The following is a 17,126-nucleotide window of genomic DNA, read 5'->3' as shown; positions in this document are numbered from 1 at the left end:
CGCGGGGCGGCGGCGCGCTGGCCGGGGGCTGCGGCAGGGCGGGGGGCAGCGGCCGCCCCGTGCCGATGCTGCGGCGTCCAGCCCGCGCCAGCAGCCCTGCCCCGGCGCGCAGGCACCGCAGCCTCGCCGCGGCGCCGGACAGGCTCCGTGCCGCTTACGCCATGTCGTTGGTAGTGCAATTAACCGACAGATTAACAACTTCCGAAACATTTCTGGTGATGTGGAGCCGCGGGTGACTCTGGTCCTGCGCGCTGTTACAGCAGAGGACGGCTTAACGGCATTCCTGTTTCGGAGGATAAAAAATCTGCCAATTCAGTGCTTTCAGTATGTGAACGAAGTATAAAAAATGGCACATAGCACTCGGTACCCCCCGGTGCGGCGCTGTGCATCCGAGTGAGGGGGGGATCAGCGCGGCGCCGGGGATGGGCTTTGTCTGCGTCCCTCTGGCCATGGAGGGGCTGCGGCCCCGGGGGGCCCTGGTGGCCTCGCTGGGGGCTCCGGCGGCCGGACCCGACCCCCAGGGTGGTGGGGAGGGCGGCTTAATGCCCAGTGCGGCCCCACGCTCGGGGGGCACAGCTCACGGCCTTTGTTGTCAGAAAAGAACAGGGCGGCAAGCGGAAGCGGAAACCAAAGTTGTCGATATCCCTTCTCGTTCCCCCCCCCCCCGAGATAGCGGCTTTTCAGACATAAAATAATGAAATTCATAATTTGCTTCAATATGCTCCATTTGGAGTATTTCGTACATCACAAACTTGAGATTAAAGAGAGCGCCTTTCTCAAATGCAGATTAATGTTGTTTTTCAACTTCTTAAGCTTCTGTTAACACCTTTTCTGCAATCAGTACAGTATCTTTTAAGTTAATTAGTTCTGGAAAAGAATTACTAGTGTAATTTGTGATGAGACCTCCCTCCCTTTCATTCACCAGGCGGAGTAGCATCTGATGTAGATAAAAAGGACCACTGGAGGCCCCTCTAGTGAAGAGAGATGGTTAGAGATGAACTCAGATAACATCTTCAAACCATTTATCTCCTTTCAGCTCTGTAAATGGGGAGAGCTAAGGCTTCAGCTGGCGCGAAGCGTACATTTCCATAACCTTTGGAGAGTTTCCTCCTGAATTATTTAGATTTCTAAGCATCCCACACAGGGAAGCACCTCTCACAGCGGGTGGTGCCCATCTTTCTCGGGCTGGTGGGTCCTCCATGGCCGGGTAGTCTTGGGCCAACTGTTTCTTCTCGTTGGCAGCCCATACGCCCCGGGAATCGCACGGTGTCTGCCTGCTCACCTCCTGTCTCCTGCGGCTTCCCCCACAGGTTTGGAGAGCTGCTTTGGGCGGCCGCTGCCCAGCCAAGTCCAGGGAGTCTCTGCCCAGCCAGGAAGGGAGCGCTGCGTTAGCTCTGCGCCAAACGCTCCTGTGGCCCTTCTCATTCCCTGACGAACTGACAGTAATTTCCCACGGCTCGTTGGCCGTCGCACACGCCTGGCTCCGGATGCCGCGCGGTTCCAGCCGGAGCCACGGGTTAGCACAGTTCTGCTTGAAAATTGTCCAGGGGCATCAGACAACGCGAGCGCGTTTGCCTGATGGACGATGCTGCGGAAGGCTCTGTGAAGCTTTCTGCGAAGCCAAGATGAATTTTGGGTTCTACACAGCCTGGCGCGGGGCTTAAACGTGCAGCATTAATTACGCATATCATTGCTTTGCAGCAGCGGGCTGGATGTTGGCAAAGCCAGAGCTCCCGCACCACAGCGCCACTTCCAGCTTTGTCTCGCTGGCTGAGGAATTGGCCCCGAGTGAATGACATCCACCGATCTTATCAAATTCTCCGTGTGTTTATGTACGTCGGCGCATTTTAACACACAGGAACTGTCCACATTGAACTTCCACAACATCTCTTTGACTCACTGTCAAGTTCAATAACGTCAGAGATCAATTGGTAGTGCATAAATTCACCTTCAGAGAAGCTGACGTGTGAGACGATCAGTGTCCTCCTCCGGACCAGTGGTTTATCTCCTAACGGAGAACAGGAGCGACAGTTGGAGTCTCCCGCGCATCCCATCCTGACGAAAGCCCAGAGGCAAAGCCGGCGGTGGGCGTGAGGCAGCGGCCTCCCGGTGCGGCCGCGGTGGCGGGGCGAGGGCGGGAGTCCCCCCCTGGCCGGCGCCGGGCGGCCCCCGCGGCTTGCCTGGCTCCTCAGGGAAGGTATTGCTTTTAGGGAAGCTCACCCCGTCAGAAATGTGCGTAGCAGTAACTTGACGATATGGGCTTCCAATACTAATACTCTGCATGAACATTGACTAATTAAATCCAAACGGAACGCGTTTATGTAAAAAAAAAAAATAAATTCATTCAAGTCTGTTTTTTTCCCTCTAAAGCCCAAGTACAGCAGTGCCCAATCTGTCCCTCTCTGCAGCGTTCGTGTTTGTAAGTGCGATTATGTCAACTTTCCCGCTTTGAATGGAAGGAGGTTTATTCACAATTTGCAGCGGGAGAAGCCTGGGCTATTTGGCGAGGTACATGGTTTAGCTGGTCCTGACGTAGCTCAGTTGTTACGCTCCATCAGCAAATAAGCTGGGAGACACCTCCCAACAACTGAAAAAAGCCCCAAACAGTACTGAGTGGAAACTGGTACTGGGGGTTCTAGCGAAGATAAAGGTTCCGTTAACCCATAATTGAAAACAGCACTCTAAGACTGCATTGCGCTATTATCCAACTTCTCAGCACCCTTCTCATTCCTTCGGCGCTGTCGACGAGGAGGACCGGACTGCGCTGAGCGGAGCCTGGCTCGGCTTTCGGCCAGCTGGGCGTCCACCCCCGACCCCTGGTACTCCCTGCCCGGGGGAGGGTCGGGGCTCTGCGCGCACCCGTGGCGTGGGGTCGACACGAGAGAGGGATGAGCAAAAGGGGGAACCCCCCTGCATCCCTGCTGCCATCGAGGCCATTGCATTTGTCCGGCAGAGCGGGGCGCGCCGGGCTGCCCCGTCCCTGTCCCCGCGCTCCGCAGCCCGGGACCCCCCGGGGGACGGCCCCCGCCCGAGGCTCCGTGCCGGGCTGCAGCGGGATGGGCAGCGGGGGGCTCGGGCTCTGCCCTCCCCTTACTGCCCCGTGGGCTGAGCCTGGCTGGCACGCTCTGCCCTCCCCGCACCCCGCGGCCCACGGCAGCCCCTCCTCTCCACACCCCGTTCTCCCGGGTTGGCTTTGCGGGAGGGAAGCTGCCTGGTAGGGTTTTCTTGTCCGTGCCTCTGTTTCACTGCAGGCTGCCTTTAGGGAGGAATTATTTTGTGGGGCTGGTTGGGGCTTTTGTGGGGTTGGGGCTTTTTGTGTATTTGATCTTGTTTAATTTTAAAATCGGCAGGGCCCCCTTCCGGGGTGCTGCTGCAGCTCTCCGCTTCTGTAACAAAGAGGTCTTTCCGCGGCTGGATCCTTGCCTCCGCCACCTGAAGGTTGTTACCACGGGCCCTTGCAATTAACCACCAGGTTTCACCCGGTGCTGCGACCGTGGCCTTCCACCGTCCAACTCCACCAATGAATGCATTAGTAGAGTATTTAAAAGTGAAGGAGAGCCTTTTTGTTCCCGTGACAGGCCCGGAGATGCACAGAGAAGCGTTTGCAGCGGGTGAGGGACCAGCCCAGCCTTCCTCCCGACACCCGGGGCCAAGCCAGCACCCCCCTCTCCCGCTGGAGGGTGCCGCTGTCCCCTGCCCTGCCGTCCCCGCGCTGGCGCTGGCGCTGGGGCTGGGCTGCTGGCCACCCACCCACCCACCCAGTGGCCACCCACCCAGCGGCCCCCCGGCCACCGGCCGAGCCACAGCAGCAGCCACCACCGCTCCCCCCCACGAGGACCTACGTGACCTGCGGCGTTAACCCACCCAACTCAGCGTGGCGTTTGATCGTTACAGAGGTGTTATTTATTTTTTTTTTTTTTACGTACTGCAGTTAATTACGCCGTCTCTGATTGTGCTGATAATTTTTGCTCCTCCTCAGCCCGGTAATCAACAGCTACTCGCAGGTCTCGTGGCACTGCCAACACGCAGGACACGGTGCCTTGATTTGTTCTTGGCGTGAACCAAGTCAGACGGCTTCTTTGGGGTTTTCCTCCTCAATTCTCTCCCCCAACAAGGGGCTGCAGCGTTCCCGTTCGCCGCGTGCCCCTCGAGATACCCGGCGTCGGATCCCAGAGGGCTGGTGGCCACCAGCGCTGCCTGGAGGTGATGCATCCTCCGAGGCTGGAGCCGCTGGGGCGCGCCCGGGGCTGCCACGGGCTCCGAAGGTGGCAAGGCGGCCGCGCGGCACCCGCAGCCCCAGCGCAGCCCCAGGGCGGGCGCTCAGCCGGGCTGGAGATGGGCATCCCGCACGTCCAACCCTCCGCACCGCCCTGGACCTCAGCGCCAGCACAGCCTCAGCACCCTGTTCTGGAAGTTTGGAAGATTTTTTTTTCTTACGTGCCATTGCCAAGGCAGGGGAGCCGGAAACTGAAAAACGCCACAAAAAGTGAGGCTGGAAAATGAGCGGAGTCAAAAAGACTGTGTCTCGGTGCCTATTTTTCCCTTCTGCAACACGGCAGCGAGTATATGCCTCCAAAATGACTCCAGCTCGACGTAGTGCTACGAGTTTACTTACCAGGAGGGTTTCCTCGTGTGCTCGTTGCTTCTTGGTGTTTTTCTTTCCTTTAAACGATGCTCTGAGCAACTACTTCTATGGTATCGCCTGCCGAGGTCCTCCGAATTTCTGCTTTGCATTAAAGACAAAGAATTCTTCACAATTAATGTGCTTTGAGGGTTTCCTGTCACAGGAACATAATTAACTCTTTGCTGGCCTAACTAATTTCTGCATTTTAAAAAGTGGTCTGATAATGACAAAAGTGGAGCACTCAATCCACAGGATAGCCATTAACTGCACTCAGTTATTGTGCAGTCTCAATTCAGACCACAATTACTGTCGGAGAATTGCACTGGAAGCTCCTTCTTGTACGCAAACAAGAATGCTATTCATTAAAGGCCACTTTCAATAAAATACAATCTATATTTTTAATGAATATTTGAGAAAGAAAATACAATCTTGGATTCGGAAACCTGCAATACAGTTATTATTCTTTTAATAACAGACTTTCTGAGGTACGGCTCCTGCCAGACGTTGGAGAGGCAGCAGAAATGAGATGGCTGGTGTAAGAGCTTTGACTCAAGAAATGAAAAGCAGAGCTCACGGTAAACTAAGTCCATGTTAAATAAGGCTTTCCTGGAACCGGCGACAGCGGACGCCGCTTCCCCCGTGGCTCTCACTGCTGTCCCTGGGCTGCTACGCGCACCCTAAACCCTTCATGCCCAGTTAAACAGAGGGACGCGGGAGCCGGCGGACCCCCGGGTGCCCCCCGCGGGGTTGGCCCTCGCAGCCCCACAGCACTGCCCGCACCCAGCCCCACCGCCCCGCTCTCTGTGGGGCACTGCCCAGCAATCGAGCCGCGGCGAAGGGACCTTGCGTTGCCCTTCTTAGGGAAGTAAAAACCGTGTTTATCCATTTATAAAAATCTCTATTTTCCCACCAGCCGTGCCCGCTGCCCCAAGGCCGGGGTTTGGCGGTACCGGGTACGCCATCCCCGGCACAGAGACGTCCGGGGGCGTTTGTTCGACGGGGCGGGGGGTGGGGAGGTGGGGGGGGAGTGTGTCCCCATGGCTGACCCTGCTCGCCACGGTGTTTGTTCGTCACCACGACGGCACCCGAGGGGACGGGGCCGCTGCTCCCCGGGGGCTCCCGCGGGCCGCCCCCCCTCCGCGCCCGCCGGCGGCGCCGCCCGGGGCACGCTCGGAGCAAAACCGACGGCGGAGGCGCCGGCGCCCCCCGAGCGGCCCAGCGGGGGCCCTGCGCCCGGCGGGAGCGGCACCGGGGGGCGGCGGGACCGGGGGAGAGCGGGGACGGGGCGGCGGGACCGGAGTGTCGGTACCTGGACGGGGCGGCGGACCCGGGGCGGCGGCGGGGGGGGACCCGGGGAGCGGGGGGGGGGGGGGGGGTGACGGAGCGGCCGCCGTCCGCTCGGCTCCGCGGGGGGCTGCGGGGGAGCCGGCGCGGCCGCTCGCCGCTTCTGCACGGCAACATTGCCCTCTTTCGGCAGCGGGGCGGCGGGCGGCGGGCACCGGGCAGCCGGCGGCGGGCACCGGGCGGCGGGCGGCGGCCCCTCCGGCAGCGCGGCTGCCCCTCTGCCGCCTGCGCTGCCGGGGCTGGGTGCCCCCCCCGGTGCCCAGCTCCCCCCCGCCCCGACGGCACGGCCCCGGCGCCGCAGCCCCCGCCCCGACGGCTCCCCGCGGCCGCGGACAGGGTTTCCCGCGGGGCGGGAAATTTTCTTCTGGTGGCGCGGGTGAATTTTCTTCCCGTCGCCGCTCTCAGCGGGTGACCCCGCGGCAGCACGGGCAGTCCCTGCGCCCCCGACGGGCGGTCGCCGCCGGCCCCTCTCCCCGTGGGTGGGGGTCGCGGCGCTGCCCGGGGGCACAGCCCAGCCGGGGGCGGCAGCAGCGGCGCGGAGCCCCTGCGCGGGTGTTCCCGCACCCTCCGCCCCCCCCCGCCGAGCCCAGGGACCGAGGGGCGGTGCGCGTCGGGGCTCCGCGGCTGTCCGCGACCCCGTGGGCGTTCGCGTGGTTACCGGTGTCTTTCAAGACGGAATTTGGGAAGAGGTTCCAGGAAAGCAGCTAATTCGTCACCACACTTAGCGTGAGGTCTAACTGGGCTCTCGCCGTCCTGAGGTTTTCAGTTCACGCACAAGGGAATTCAAAGGAACTCCAAATTTTAAGGAAAACGTTGATTTTAAAGGGGCAGAAGAGATCCCTTAACTGAGAAGTCGAAGCGTTTTGCACAAATATTCATCGACAATGTTTTCTCTCTACACTTTTCTGTTGTGGTTTATGGGCAGTTGAGCACAGCCAGCAATCGGCAGTGCCTCGCATTGCTCTCTGTGGCTTGCTTGCTAAATGTGGAGAAACAGGTAAGCAATGGCAAATTACCACATAATGAGATATTTACCGACTTTAATATCTGAGGTTAAATACTTTGCAATAGGATACCTGCTCTTTTCTAACTTGATATAGTATTTTTAAACATCAGAAGTATTTTGTGCAATGTCCCCCGTGTTCTTTCCGTGCCCACCTGCTATTCCGAATTCAGTGACGATTACCACCGGCTCTTTCAGGTTTGTCGAAATACCATCTTCCTCTCCCGTGTCGGCAACGCAGGACCGCCCCAGCCCCCTCTCCCGCCGGGAGACCCAGGCTCCAGCCTGCAAACGGGGTGGGGGGGCCCCAGCGCTGCTCTGCGGAGCCGTCGATCCAGGGCAGGCCTTGTCCTTCCCTTTGTGCGCGTCAGGCTTCCAGTCAGAAGGCTTTCAAAAAAGGGTGAAGCAAGCCGGGTAAACCACACAGCGTGTGCGTGTGGGTGAGGAATGGAGCACATCAGTACAGAACCGAGCACGAGACCTATACGCCGTTTTTTTAAGGCCCTTCACTTGGGTGGGGTGCGGGGCCACCAAAACGGGGACGTGGGGCAGTGGGGCAGGGCCCCGGGCACACAGCGTTAGGTGTTGTTTTTAAAAGATATGAATAGGCATATTGGATAGGGTATATTTTAGAAGATGCTGCTGCGTGTGTGTAAGCGCATTCGGGCATTCGCAGGACCAAATGGTCGCTTCTCCTCTCGTCCCGGGGTCCGCTCTCTTCCACGTGCAGCCTCCCCACCCGGTGCCAGTCTCTGCCAGGCACCGCTGACTCCAGTTTGACACACATTAACCCACGCTGGGTATTTCAGCGGGCTTCCGAGGCAGTCGCCCCATGCCTTGTACCGGCATACGCTCGTCCGTTATGTGGCCCTCCTGATAATTTTCTCCTCTTAAACATTATTGTCTCTGGATTCTCCCCGAGTCCAAAGGAGTTTGCTTACCCACTCCTGCCCAGGACTGCTGTGGGCACGTTCCTCGCGACAGCCCTTCACAAACTGGTGGGAAGGTACAGGAGCGTTGGTTCCAGCCGCCCGTGTGCCGTGGGGCAGATGTGCTCGCCGACCTTCCGGCAAAGCTGCGCAGCAGCAGCTCCGTCCTTCGGAGACCACTGCACCTGGAGGTGCTGCTTGGGCAGCGCAGCCCCTTCCGCGGCGGGACCGCCGGTGACACTGGTTTGTGTAAACCAGCCTCGGCGTTACTCCGTGGGTGTTGGGGATTTTTATCCTCGTGGATAAGTTTATAAATGGGCTCACCAAGCCTTTCCTCCAAAGCATCACCTGCGCTTGAACGTGGCAGCGGGGGACTGCCCTGCCCCAGCGGCTGTCCCGGGAGGGCTGTGGGTGTCCCCAGCGCGGGGTCCAGCCACCAGCAGAGTGCCCGGAGCTTCGCCAGGCAGGAATAGCAGGGGAAATACTTGTTCTGTCCTCCCCCAGGGACCAGGCAGGGCCCCGCGCTCCCTTTGCCCGAGTGGGCTCGATGTGACCCGGGAGAAGGCAGCCGGGAGACCGGCGCCCTTGTCCGTGCTGAAAAGTAATTAAAGCTGAATATGTTAAAAAAAATCCTTAGCGATGCCGTGGCACTGCATGGTAGTGTTTCTGCTGCACAAGTCACGAGTTGACCAAATTTCGAAAGAAGTTGTTAACAATTCCTGTGCGGCAGTTTATAGACCTGAATATGCGGAGTGGCCAACGAGGGAAGTTTCTGAGACGGCAGAGAATTTACACCCCGGGGAGGAGAATAGTGACACGGAGGGAGGAGGGCCCGAAGGAAGGAGTAGCTTTCTCTACTAAAGTAGTCCTTCCCAAAATAACTTTTGTTTCTCCGATACCAAAACTATATTTAGTTAAGACTTTACAAATGAAAATCTTAATAATCATGAAAAAGAGAAATAAAATATCGTTGACGGTGTTAAATACTAACGTGGCTATTTAACTTAATGGCCCCGCACATGCCGATAAATCCTAAGGGATCCCTCCCCCTTTCTTCCTAGTGGGATAAACACGGTTTGTCACACTGAGAGAATATTCTATAGTGCAGGAATAATCAGAACATATTGTTGGACACAATTTTCTATCATTTGCTTTTTGATGTCAAACAAAAGTAAAGCCCAGTACACAATTTAGTCATGGGTGGAAGGAGAATTAGCCATATAATGCAAACTACTTTTGGAGGTAAAAGTTGAGGGAAATGCGCCTTGCATTAATTCACATTGTTCGCTGCCCTTACTGATGCGATGAAAGGATTTTGATTTTCATTATTATGTACTTTGCATGTTGCTTGTATTAAATCAATGTGCTACTTACCTCCTTGTTTTTCCTGCAGCTGATCTAAAAGGCTTTTTGAAAGAAAACTGAACTGGCGCAGACAAAGACTGATTCTTCATCCATCTGACATGTCACGCCAACAAATGGGGTTTTGTGCACTCTGTCAGTGTCTTAATCAGAGCGTCACGCCAGCCCGCAGCACCTTCCCGGCTCCGAGACCTCTTCCAGCACTTAATCCTTCAACTTGTGTACCTTGTACAGACATTCAGATGAGGGCCGATAATACCAGAGATTTACATGTTTCTGTCATCGCCCGGATTTGTCACACGTCGCAACCCGGCGGCCTCCCGCCCCGGCCCAGGGAAGGGGAGGGAGCAGCGGGGCTTCGCTCTGCCCCGGACGTCCTGCGGGGGAGAAGCCTCCCGCCGGGTGGGACGCGGGGATGGATGGGGCTCTCTGTGACGTGGGGATGGACGGGGATCTCTGTGACATGGGGATGGACGGGGATCTCTGTGATGTGGGGATGGACGGGGATCTCTGTGATGTGGGGATGGACGGAGCTCTCTGTGACGTGGGGATGGATGGGGATCTCTGTGACATGGGGATGGATGGGGCTCTCTGTGACGTGGGGATGGACGGGGATCTCTGTGATGTGGGGATGGATGGGGCTCTCTGTGACGTGGGAATGGATGGGGATCTCTGTGACATGGGGATGGACGGGGATCTCTGTGATGTGGGGATGGACGGGGATCTCTGTGATGTGGGGATGGACGGAGCTCTCTGTGACGTGGGGATGGATGGGGATCTCTGTGACATGGGGATGGATGGGGCTCTCTGTGACGTGGGGATGGACGGGGATCTCTGTGATGTGGGGATGGATGGGGCTCTCTGTGACGTGGGAATGGATGGGGATCTCTGTGACATGGGGATGGACGGGGATCTCTGTGATGTGGGGATGGACGGGGATCTCTGTGATGTGGGGATGGACGGAGCTCTCTGTGACGTGGGGATGGATGGGGATCTCTGTGACATGGGGATGGATGGGGATCTCTGTGACGTGGGGATGGACGGAGCTCTCTGTGATGTGGGGACGGATGGGGATCTCTGTGACATGGGGATGGATGGGGATCTCTGAGACGTGGGGATGGACGGGGATCTCTGTGACGTGGGGATGGACGGGGATCTCTGTGACGTGGGGACGGATGGGGCTCTCTGTGACGTGGGGACGGATGGGGATCTCTGTGACGTGGGGACGGATGGGGATCTCTGTGACGTGGGGATGGACGGGGATCTCTGTGACGTGGGGACGGATGGGGCTCAGCAGGGTCACGGGGACAGAGGGACCCACAGCTCCTGTGCTGGGAAGGAAAACAAGCTGCGGGCAGTCCTCCATCCCCCTGGGCAGGCACTGGGCTTGGGGAGGGATGTCCATGCCACTGCCGACCCCCCCGTAGCCCAGGGGGTCCCCAGACACCCCCCATGGGCTCCGCTCCACTTCACTCCAGCCAGACAGCACCCGGCCGGCAGCACCCCCTGTGCCTCCAAACACGGGGAGGGGAACGCATGGAACTGATCCAGAGCTGGAGAAAACGCCCCTTTGGGACACCCCTGGGTATCTCCCGGGTTGCAGTCGATGATGCTGCTCGCCAGCCCACCGCAGCGCTCGGCTCCCGAGGGTGAGCACCCGCCTCCCTGCTCGCTGCAGCCGGGGCGGTGGCACGGGCTGGGGACGCTTCGGGAGCACCCCGCGTTCCGCAGGAGGCCGGGCTCACCCTGCAGCCCTGGTGGAGACAAGCCCTTGGTGGAGTTTCTGACACAGCTCTGTGAAAGTTCTGCAGCCCCCAACAGCAGAAGGACATGGACCTGGTGGAGCGGGGCCAGAGGAGGCCCCGGAGATGCTGGGAGGGCTGGAGCCCCTCTGCTGGGAGGGCAGGCTGGGAGAGGTGGGGGGGTCAGCCTGGAGAAGAGAAGGCTCCGGGGAGACCTCAGAGCCCCTTCCAGTGCCTAAAGGGGCTCCAGGAGAGCTGGGGAGGGACTTTTTGCAAGGGCATGGAATGACAGGATGAGGGGGAATGGCTTCAAACTGGAAGAGGGGAGATTGAGATGAGATATTGGGAAGCAATTCTTGGCTGTGGGGGCGGTGAGCCCCTGGCGCAGGGTGCCCCGAGGAGCTGTGGCTGCCCCATCCCTGGAGGTGCTCAAGGCCGGGTTGGACGGGGCTGGGAGCAACCTGGGCTGGGGGGGGGGGTGAGCTTCAAGGTCCCTTCCAACCCAAAGTGTTCTGTGACTGGATGGTTCTATGAAAGTCACTTTCTTTCTTCCTTCAGAATCAACCACTTCCGACCCCATCCTGACGTCCTGTGCCGCGCTTCCCCCCCGCCCCGGAGAGAGGGGCCGGGCTCACCTCCTGCACGGGCACTGTGCAAATCCGGGTGCTAATTCACACCACTCATCGAAACCCCCACATCTGCCAGGAACTGCACCGGCAGATTTTATTTATGGCAACCGTGCTTTGGGGGTGAGCACACCTTTCCCGTCAGGCTCCGGCGCCTCAGAGCGGGGAGGAAAGGGGAAGGGGAAGGGGAAGGGGAAGGGGAAGGGGAAGGGGAAGGGGAAGGGGAAGGAGAAGGAGAAGGGGAAGGAGAAGGAGAAGGAGAAGGAGAAGGAGAAGGAGAAGGAGAAGGAGAAGGAGAAGGAGAAGGAGAAGGAGAAGGAGAAGGAGAAGGAGAAGGAGAAGGAGAAGGAGATGGGGAAGGGGAAGGGGAAGGGGAAGGGGAAGGGGAAGGGGAAGGAGGAGGAGGAGGAGGAAGAGGAGGAGGAGGAGGGGAAAGGGAAGGGAAAGGGGAAAGAGGGAAGGGGAAAGGGAAAGGGAATGGAAAAGGAAAAGGAAAAAGGAAAGGGAGGAAAAGGAAAAGGAAAAAAAGGAGAAAATGTGCTCGGGACAAGGTTTAAACCTACCAATCTCGGGCTCTGCCGGCTGGAGGTGACCCCGCAGAGCGGGCTCTGCGCACTGCGCTGGCATCCTGCGCGGGGCTGCCTGCCCGCCCGGGGGGGCGGGGGGCGCCGCTCACTGGGTTTTGCTGGCACCGCCGGGGAAACGACTTCTGGTCCAACAGAAACAGAAATTGTGACACGGGGGGGAGGGTCGGCAAACCAGAGGTGAGGCCCGTACTCTCCCTGTCCCTAAACGCTATTTGGATCAGCCTCAAACATTTTGTTCGGCCGAAAAGGCGGTGCCTGGTGCCAGGGCGCGTGTTTTTCCTGCCTGGCCGTCGCGGCGGAATCCCGGCTCTGCATTCTTGCGTTTCACGAGCTTTGACCGTGAAATGCGCCGTGTCCCCTTCCACGGCACTTCTCCCGCCTGACCTGAGCTTAGGAGTAGTTTGGGTCCCCTTCCCCCGGCTCAGCCTCCTTTGGCGGTGCTCCCGCCCGGCCGCGGCCCGGCCACCCCGGGGGACCACGGGGGGTTTGCTCGGCGGCTCTCGCCCCCGCTGGCACGCGCCTGCGTGCTCCTGGCAGCAGTTCCAGTCCTCCTGGGAAAAGGTCCCAACACATTGGGAAACCTTAGATCAAGCACCGAGGGTCCAAGAAGCGCCAGGGAAGGTGTCGCCTGGAGGCGGCCCAACGCCAGTGCGCGGCATCCGCGCAGGACCCGCGCCTCGAGTGCGGAGTGCCGGGTCGGATGGACACAAACACCCACGGGGAATGGGACAATAAAGCACCAGGGGGAATCCTCACGGCTGAGCACATCGGATATGTTTTGCAGAACTTTTATTAAGGCTCTGGGTGCTCGGTAGGGAAAACGGCCATCCGGAGGGAACGCATTTAACTCAGATTTTATTTCCTTTACGAAAATCCCACCAAGCTACCCGCTGGGGCTCCGCTTTGCCCATCCTGTGTCCCACCAGCCTTTCAGCATCCCCTGGGTCACCATCTCCCGAAACGTGGACACAGAGCCAGCGCCGCGCCCCAACACAATGCCGAAACCGCGGCTGCTCTTTGTGCGGCATCCAGTTCGTCTGGCATCTGACATTAGCATTGCTAAGCGCCGGATTGCCGAGGGCTCACCGGGTCCGATATTGTGCCACCGCATCCGTCATCCCGACCAGCAGCCAAGAGCACCAGCAGGGGAAAGCCAAGAGGGGCGAAAGACTTCATAGCCAATGGGACGCTGCCTGGAGAAATAAAATATGCTAATTCAAAGGCTTCAGAAATGAGAACGCTCAGAAAAAATATCCTGTAGAGGATAAGATATAAAGTGGAAGATTCCATCCTTATCCCAGATTGGCTCCCAAATGCCGGAGCGTCAGCGGTGCGGACTTTGCGCTGGGTACGATAAAAAAGTTATAATTCACGGCAGAGTAAAGCGGAGCATCTATTCTGTGCAACCGTAATGCTTACATAGAATCACTCCAACACATATTTTAAAGTGCATTATGCGATACATAAAAAATAATGATTTTGAGACAAATTAAGCCATAACAGCCTCAAATCAGTTTGCCTACACAGTTAATATGGTGATTAATGTCCTGTTAGGAATGAGACACTCATTTTTATCTCATTATTCAACTCAGTGTTTTCCCATAGCTATTGAATAAAAATGTAATTATTGCTCTAAATTATGTTATTATTAACTTTCACATGGTGTTTCTTGATAAACAGCAGCACAAACAGAGGGCTGCTGGTGGTGAGGAGACAGGAATAAAAAATCCTTAAATAAATAGGACTGTTTACGAGCGTGACTTTTCACGTTAGTATCTCAGAAGCACTCGGGGGATGTGGCACCGCCCCGCCCCAGTGCATCCCCCCCCCACCCCCCCTCGCCGGGACCCCGGGCCGAGCGCCGGCGGCTCAGGGCAAGGATGCTGTCGGCCGAGGACGGGGGGGCGGCGGGACTCTGCTGCCCCTCCTGTCCCTGCGTCCAGACTCACTGAGCAATTCGTTGCCTTCACCGTGCCCCGGTTTTTCTCCTGTAAGGGCATGTCGTACGCCCTCATCCCTGGTTTTATTTTCTTTGTTCACTGAAGTTGTAATTGGGCTCTAAAGTACAGAATTGTTATTCAGAAACAATAGCTATCGATATCAAAAATAACATGATTGTCCGTTTCAAGTTTCATTACCTTCTTAGAGTTGCCAAAGCGCAATTGAATTGATAAGTCGAGAGGTAGAAACCCTTGAAAACAAAACGAAATAAAATCTTTTTTTAGCATTTAAATTTTGTATGGAAGGAAAGCTAAGGTGTTTTCAGCTTTTTGATTGATTCTAAAATATTTTTTCAGGCTTTTTTTGTCTAATCAAACAAAGCAAAATGAAAAGGAAAAAAAAAAAAAAATCAGCCCTGGTTCTTGTTGATGTCTCACTCCAGACAGATTTTTATGAATTGCACAAAGAGTGCAGATTCAAACCCACCCGCAGGAGCGTCTTGGTCCGGATGCTCATTTGAAGGACCGTAAAACAGGGAAAAGAAATATATTCCCCAAAGAGAAACTTATCTACTGGGGAACCTAAACTCTTCGAGAACTTCCCAGACATCCCGGCTCTTCCCGGCAGTTTATCCTGACTCTGCCGGGCTTCGCCGCTGGAGAGAAGCTTTCCGGGGCGCCGGGCATCCCCGGGGCTGGAGCCCTGGGCAGGGACTGCGCTCCCGCCCTGGCGCTGGGCTGGCACCGGCGCTCCCCAGCCTGGCACCGGCACCGGCACCGGCACCGGCAGCGCGCTGCAGGGAAGGAGCATCCCTGCAAACTGACGCCTGCCTCTCATCCCCGTGAAGGAAGAGACGTGGGCGCACAGCCGTTGTGGAGGAGGTATAAGGGATGCTTAGCTTGATTGAGAAAGGTTAATTACATGTGAAATGAGACTGGGATTCAGACTATGTTTGCTCTAGATTTTGTGTAATGTTATATCAACATTGGGATTCTCTGTTATTCTATTAACAAAATAAACTCATTTTGTTTGGTTTCATTTTACTGTTGTTTTAATCCCACTGAACATTTATACTGTTATTTAATTTTACTAAACATGTGTGGATAGTAAAATACCTACAGAATTAAACTACCCAAGGATATTAAAGTGATCCAGTTCTCATAGAGATTTGATCTGCTAATTAGCCACACCAATTTTATGGATCATTGCAGCGCACTTAAAATGTATTGTTATATGTTCATAATCTTTTCTTAATGAGCTTTTATTGAGAGCACGGGCCAGCCGCGGCGCAGTGTTCAACAGAGGGGTTTTTTCAAACCCTGTGTGCCTCTGCCTGCGCCTGTGCGTGCGCCTGTGCCTGCGCCTGTGCCTGTGCCTGCGCCTGTGCCTGTGCCTGTGCCTGTGCCTGTGCCTGCGCCTGTGCCTGTGCCTGTGCCTGTGCCTGTGCCTGCGCCTGCGCCTGCGCCTGTGCCTGTGACTGCGCCTGTGCCTGTGCCTGTGCCTGTGCCTGTGCCTGCGCCTGTGCCTGTGCCTGTGCCTGTGCCTGCGCCTGCGCCTGCGCCTGTGCCTGTGACTGCGCCTGTGCCTGTGCCTGTGACTGCGCCTGTGCCTGTGACTGCGCCTGTGCCTGCGCCTGCGCCTGCGCCTGTGCCTGTGACTGCGCCTGTGCCTGTGCCTGCGCCTGTGCCTGTGTCTGTCTGCGCCTGTGCCTGTGCCTGTGCCTGTGCCTGTGCCTGCGCCTGTGCCTGCGCCTGTGCCTGTGCCTGCGCCTGTGCCTGTGCCTGCGCCTGTGCCTGTGCCTGTGCCTGTGTCTGCTTAATCACAGCGCAGCCCGGCAGGAGAAACCGCCGGTGAAGTGTTATTAAAATACACCCTGGCACGAGGCACTGCGGGTCTCGTGGGGTGGCGGAGTGGGGATGGGGTCCCCCGGCCCGCGGGGCGAAGGAGGTGCTCGGCCAGGGCGGAGGGGACCGTCCCCGGAGCTGCACAGGGCCCAGAGCAGCCCCGCTCCGGGCTGTGCTTACGGGAGGGAGAAAAGCACGTTTAAACCCATCAAAACACGAGCACTTGGGAAGAACCAGAACTCAGGACCCCTCTGGCCATCCCAGCCCAGCGCGGGAGCACAGCCCCGGGGCCGGCTGGCAGCAGCTGCGGGGTACGGCCACCTCAGCATCCCTCCGCGGTCCGTGTCGGGGCCCCATGGCAGCCCAGAAGGAGGAACGCCTCCAAACGCGGGGTGAATCCACGTGCAAACCTGCCGACGCTTAGTCGGTCCTGCAGCTCTGAAGCCCTCCCTGCAGGACGGGCTGGCGGGGACTCGCGGGAGACCTGGGGGGGCTTTCACCCCGGGGGGTCGGTTGATGGGAAGCTCAACATGAGCTGACAATATGCACTCGTAGCCCTGGAGGTGTTCAAGGCCAGGCTGGATGTTCCACTGCTGAAGCTGAAGGACCTGAATGCAAAGAGGGGTCCAAACCCCGATGTGCAGATCCATGGTCCTCAGAGCACATCCACATACGGGTGTAATCATAGAATCATTGATTCATAGAATGGCTGGAGCTGGAAGGGACCTTCAAGACCACCCAGTGCCACCCCCTGCCCCGGGCAGGGACACCTCCCCCCAGCCCAGGTCGCTCTCAGCCCCGTCCAACCCGGCCTTGAACACCCCCAGGGATGGGGCAGCCACAGCTTCTCGGGGCACCCTGCGCCAGGGGCTCACCGCCCGCAGAGCCAAGAATTTCTTCCCAGTATCTCATCTCAATCTCCCCTCTTCCAGTTTGAAGCCATTCCCCCTCATCCTATCACTCCATGCCCTTGCAAAAAGTCCCTCCCCAGCTCTCCTGGAGCCCCTTTAGGCGCTGGAAGGGGCTCTGAGGTCTCCCCGGAGCCTTCTCTTCTCCAGGCTGACCCCCCCACCTCTCCCAGCCTGTCCTCCCAGCAGAGGGGCTCCAGCCCTCCCAGCATCTCC

The 17,126-nt window shown here is 57.8% G+C and overlaps 1 protein-coding gene across 1 annotated transcript in view; it reads left to right on the top strand.

Annotated features, from left to right (window-relative positions):
• Nucleotides 1–11,791, top strand: part of GPD2 (glycerol-3-phosphate dehydrogenase 2) — a 150,370-nt gene extending 138,579 nt beyond the window's left edge. The window contains exon 17 of the mRNA XM_082483471.1: nt 11,563–11,791. Within this exon, the coding sequence (XP_082339597.1) occupies nt 11,563–11,589 (27 nt within the window). The 3' untranslated portion in view covers nt 11,590–11,791. The remainder of the gene's footprint in view (nt 1–11,562) is intronic.
• Nucleotides 11,792–17,126: the final 5,335 nt, after the last annotated feature.

The sequence above is a fragment of the Vanellus vanellus genome (assembly GCF_965231255.1).
Source record: "Vanellus vanellus genome assembly, chromosome: 5".
NCBI classification, from domain to species: Eukaryota; Metazoa; Chordata; class Aves; order Charadriiformes; family Charadriidae; genus Vanellus; species Vanellus vanellus.
Note: the sequence above shows the minus strand (reverse complement) of the source record. Positions and strands in the feature narration are given on the sequence as shown.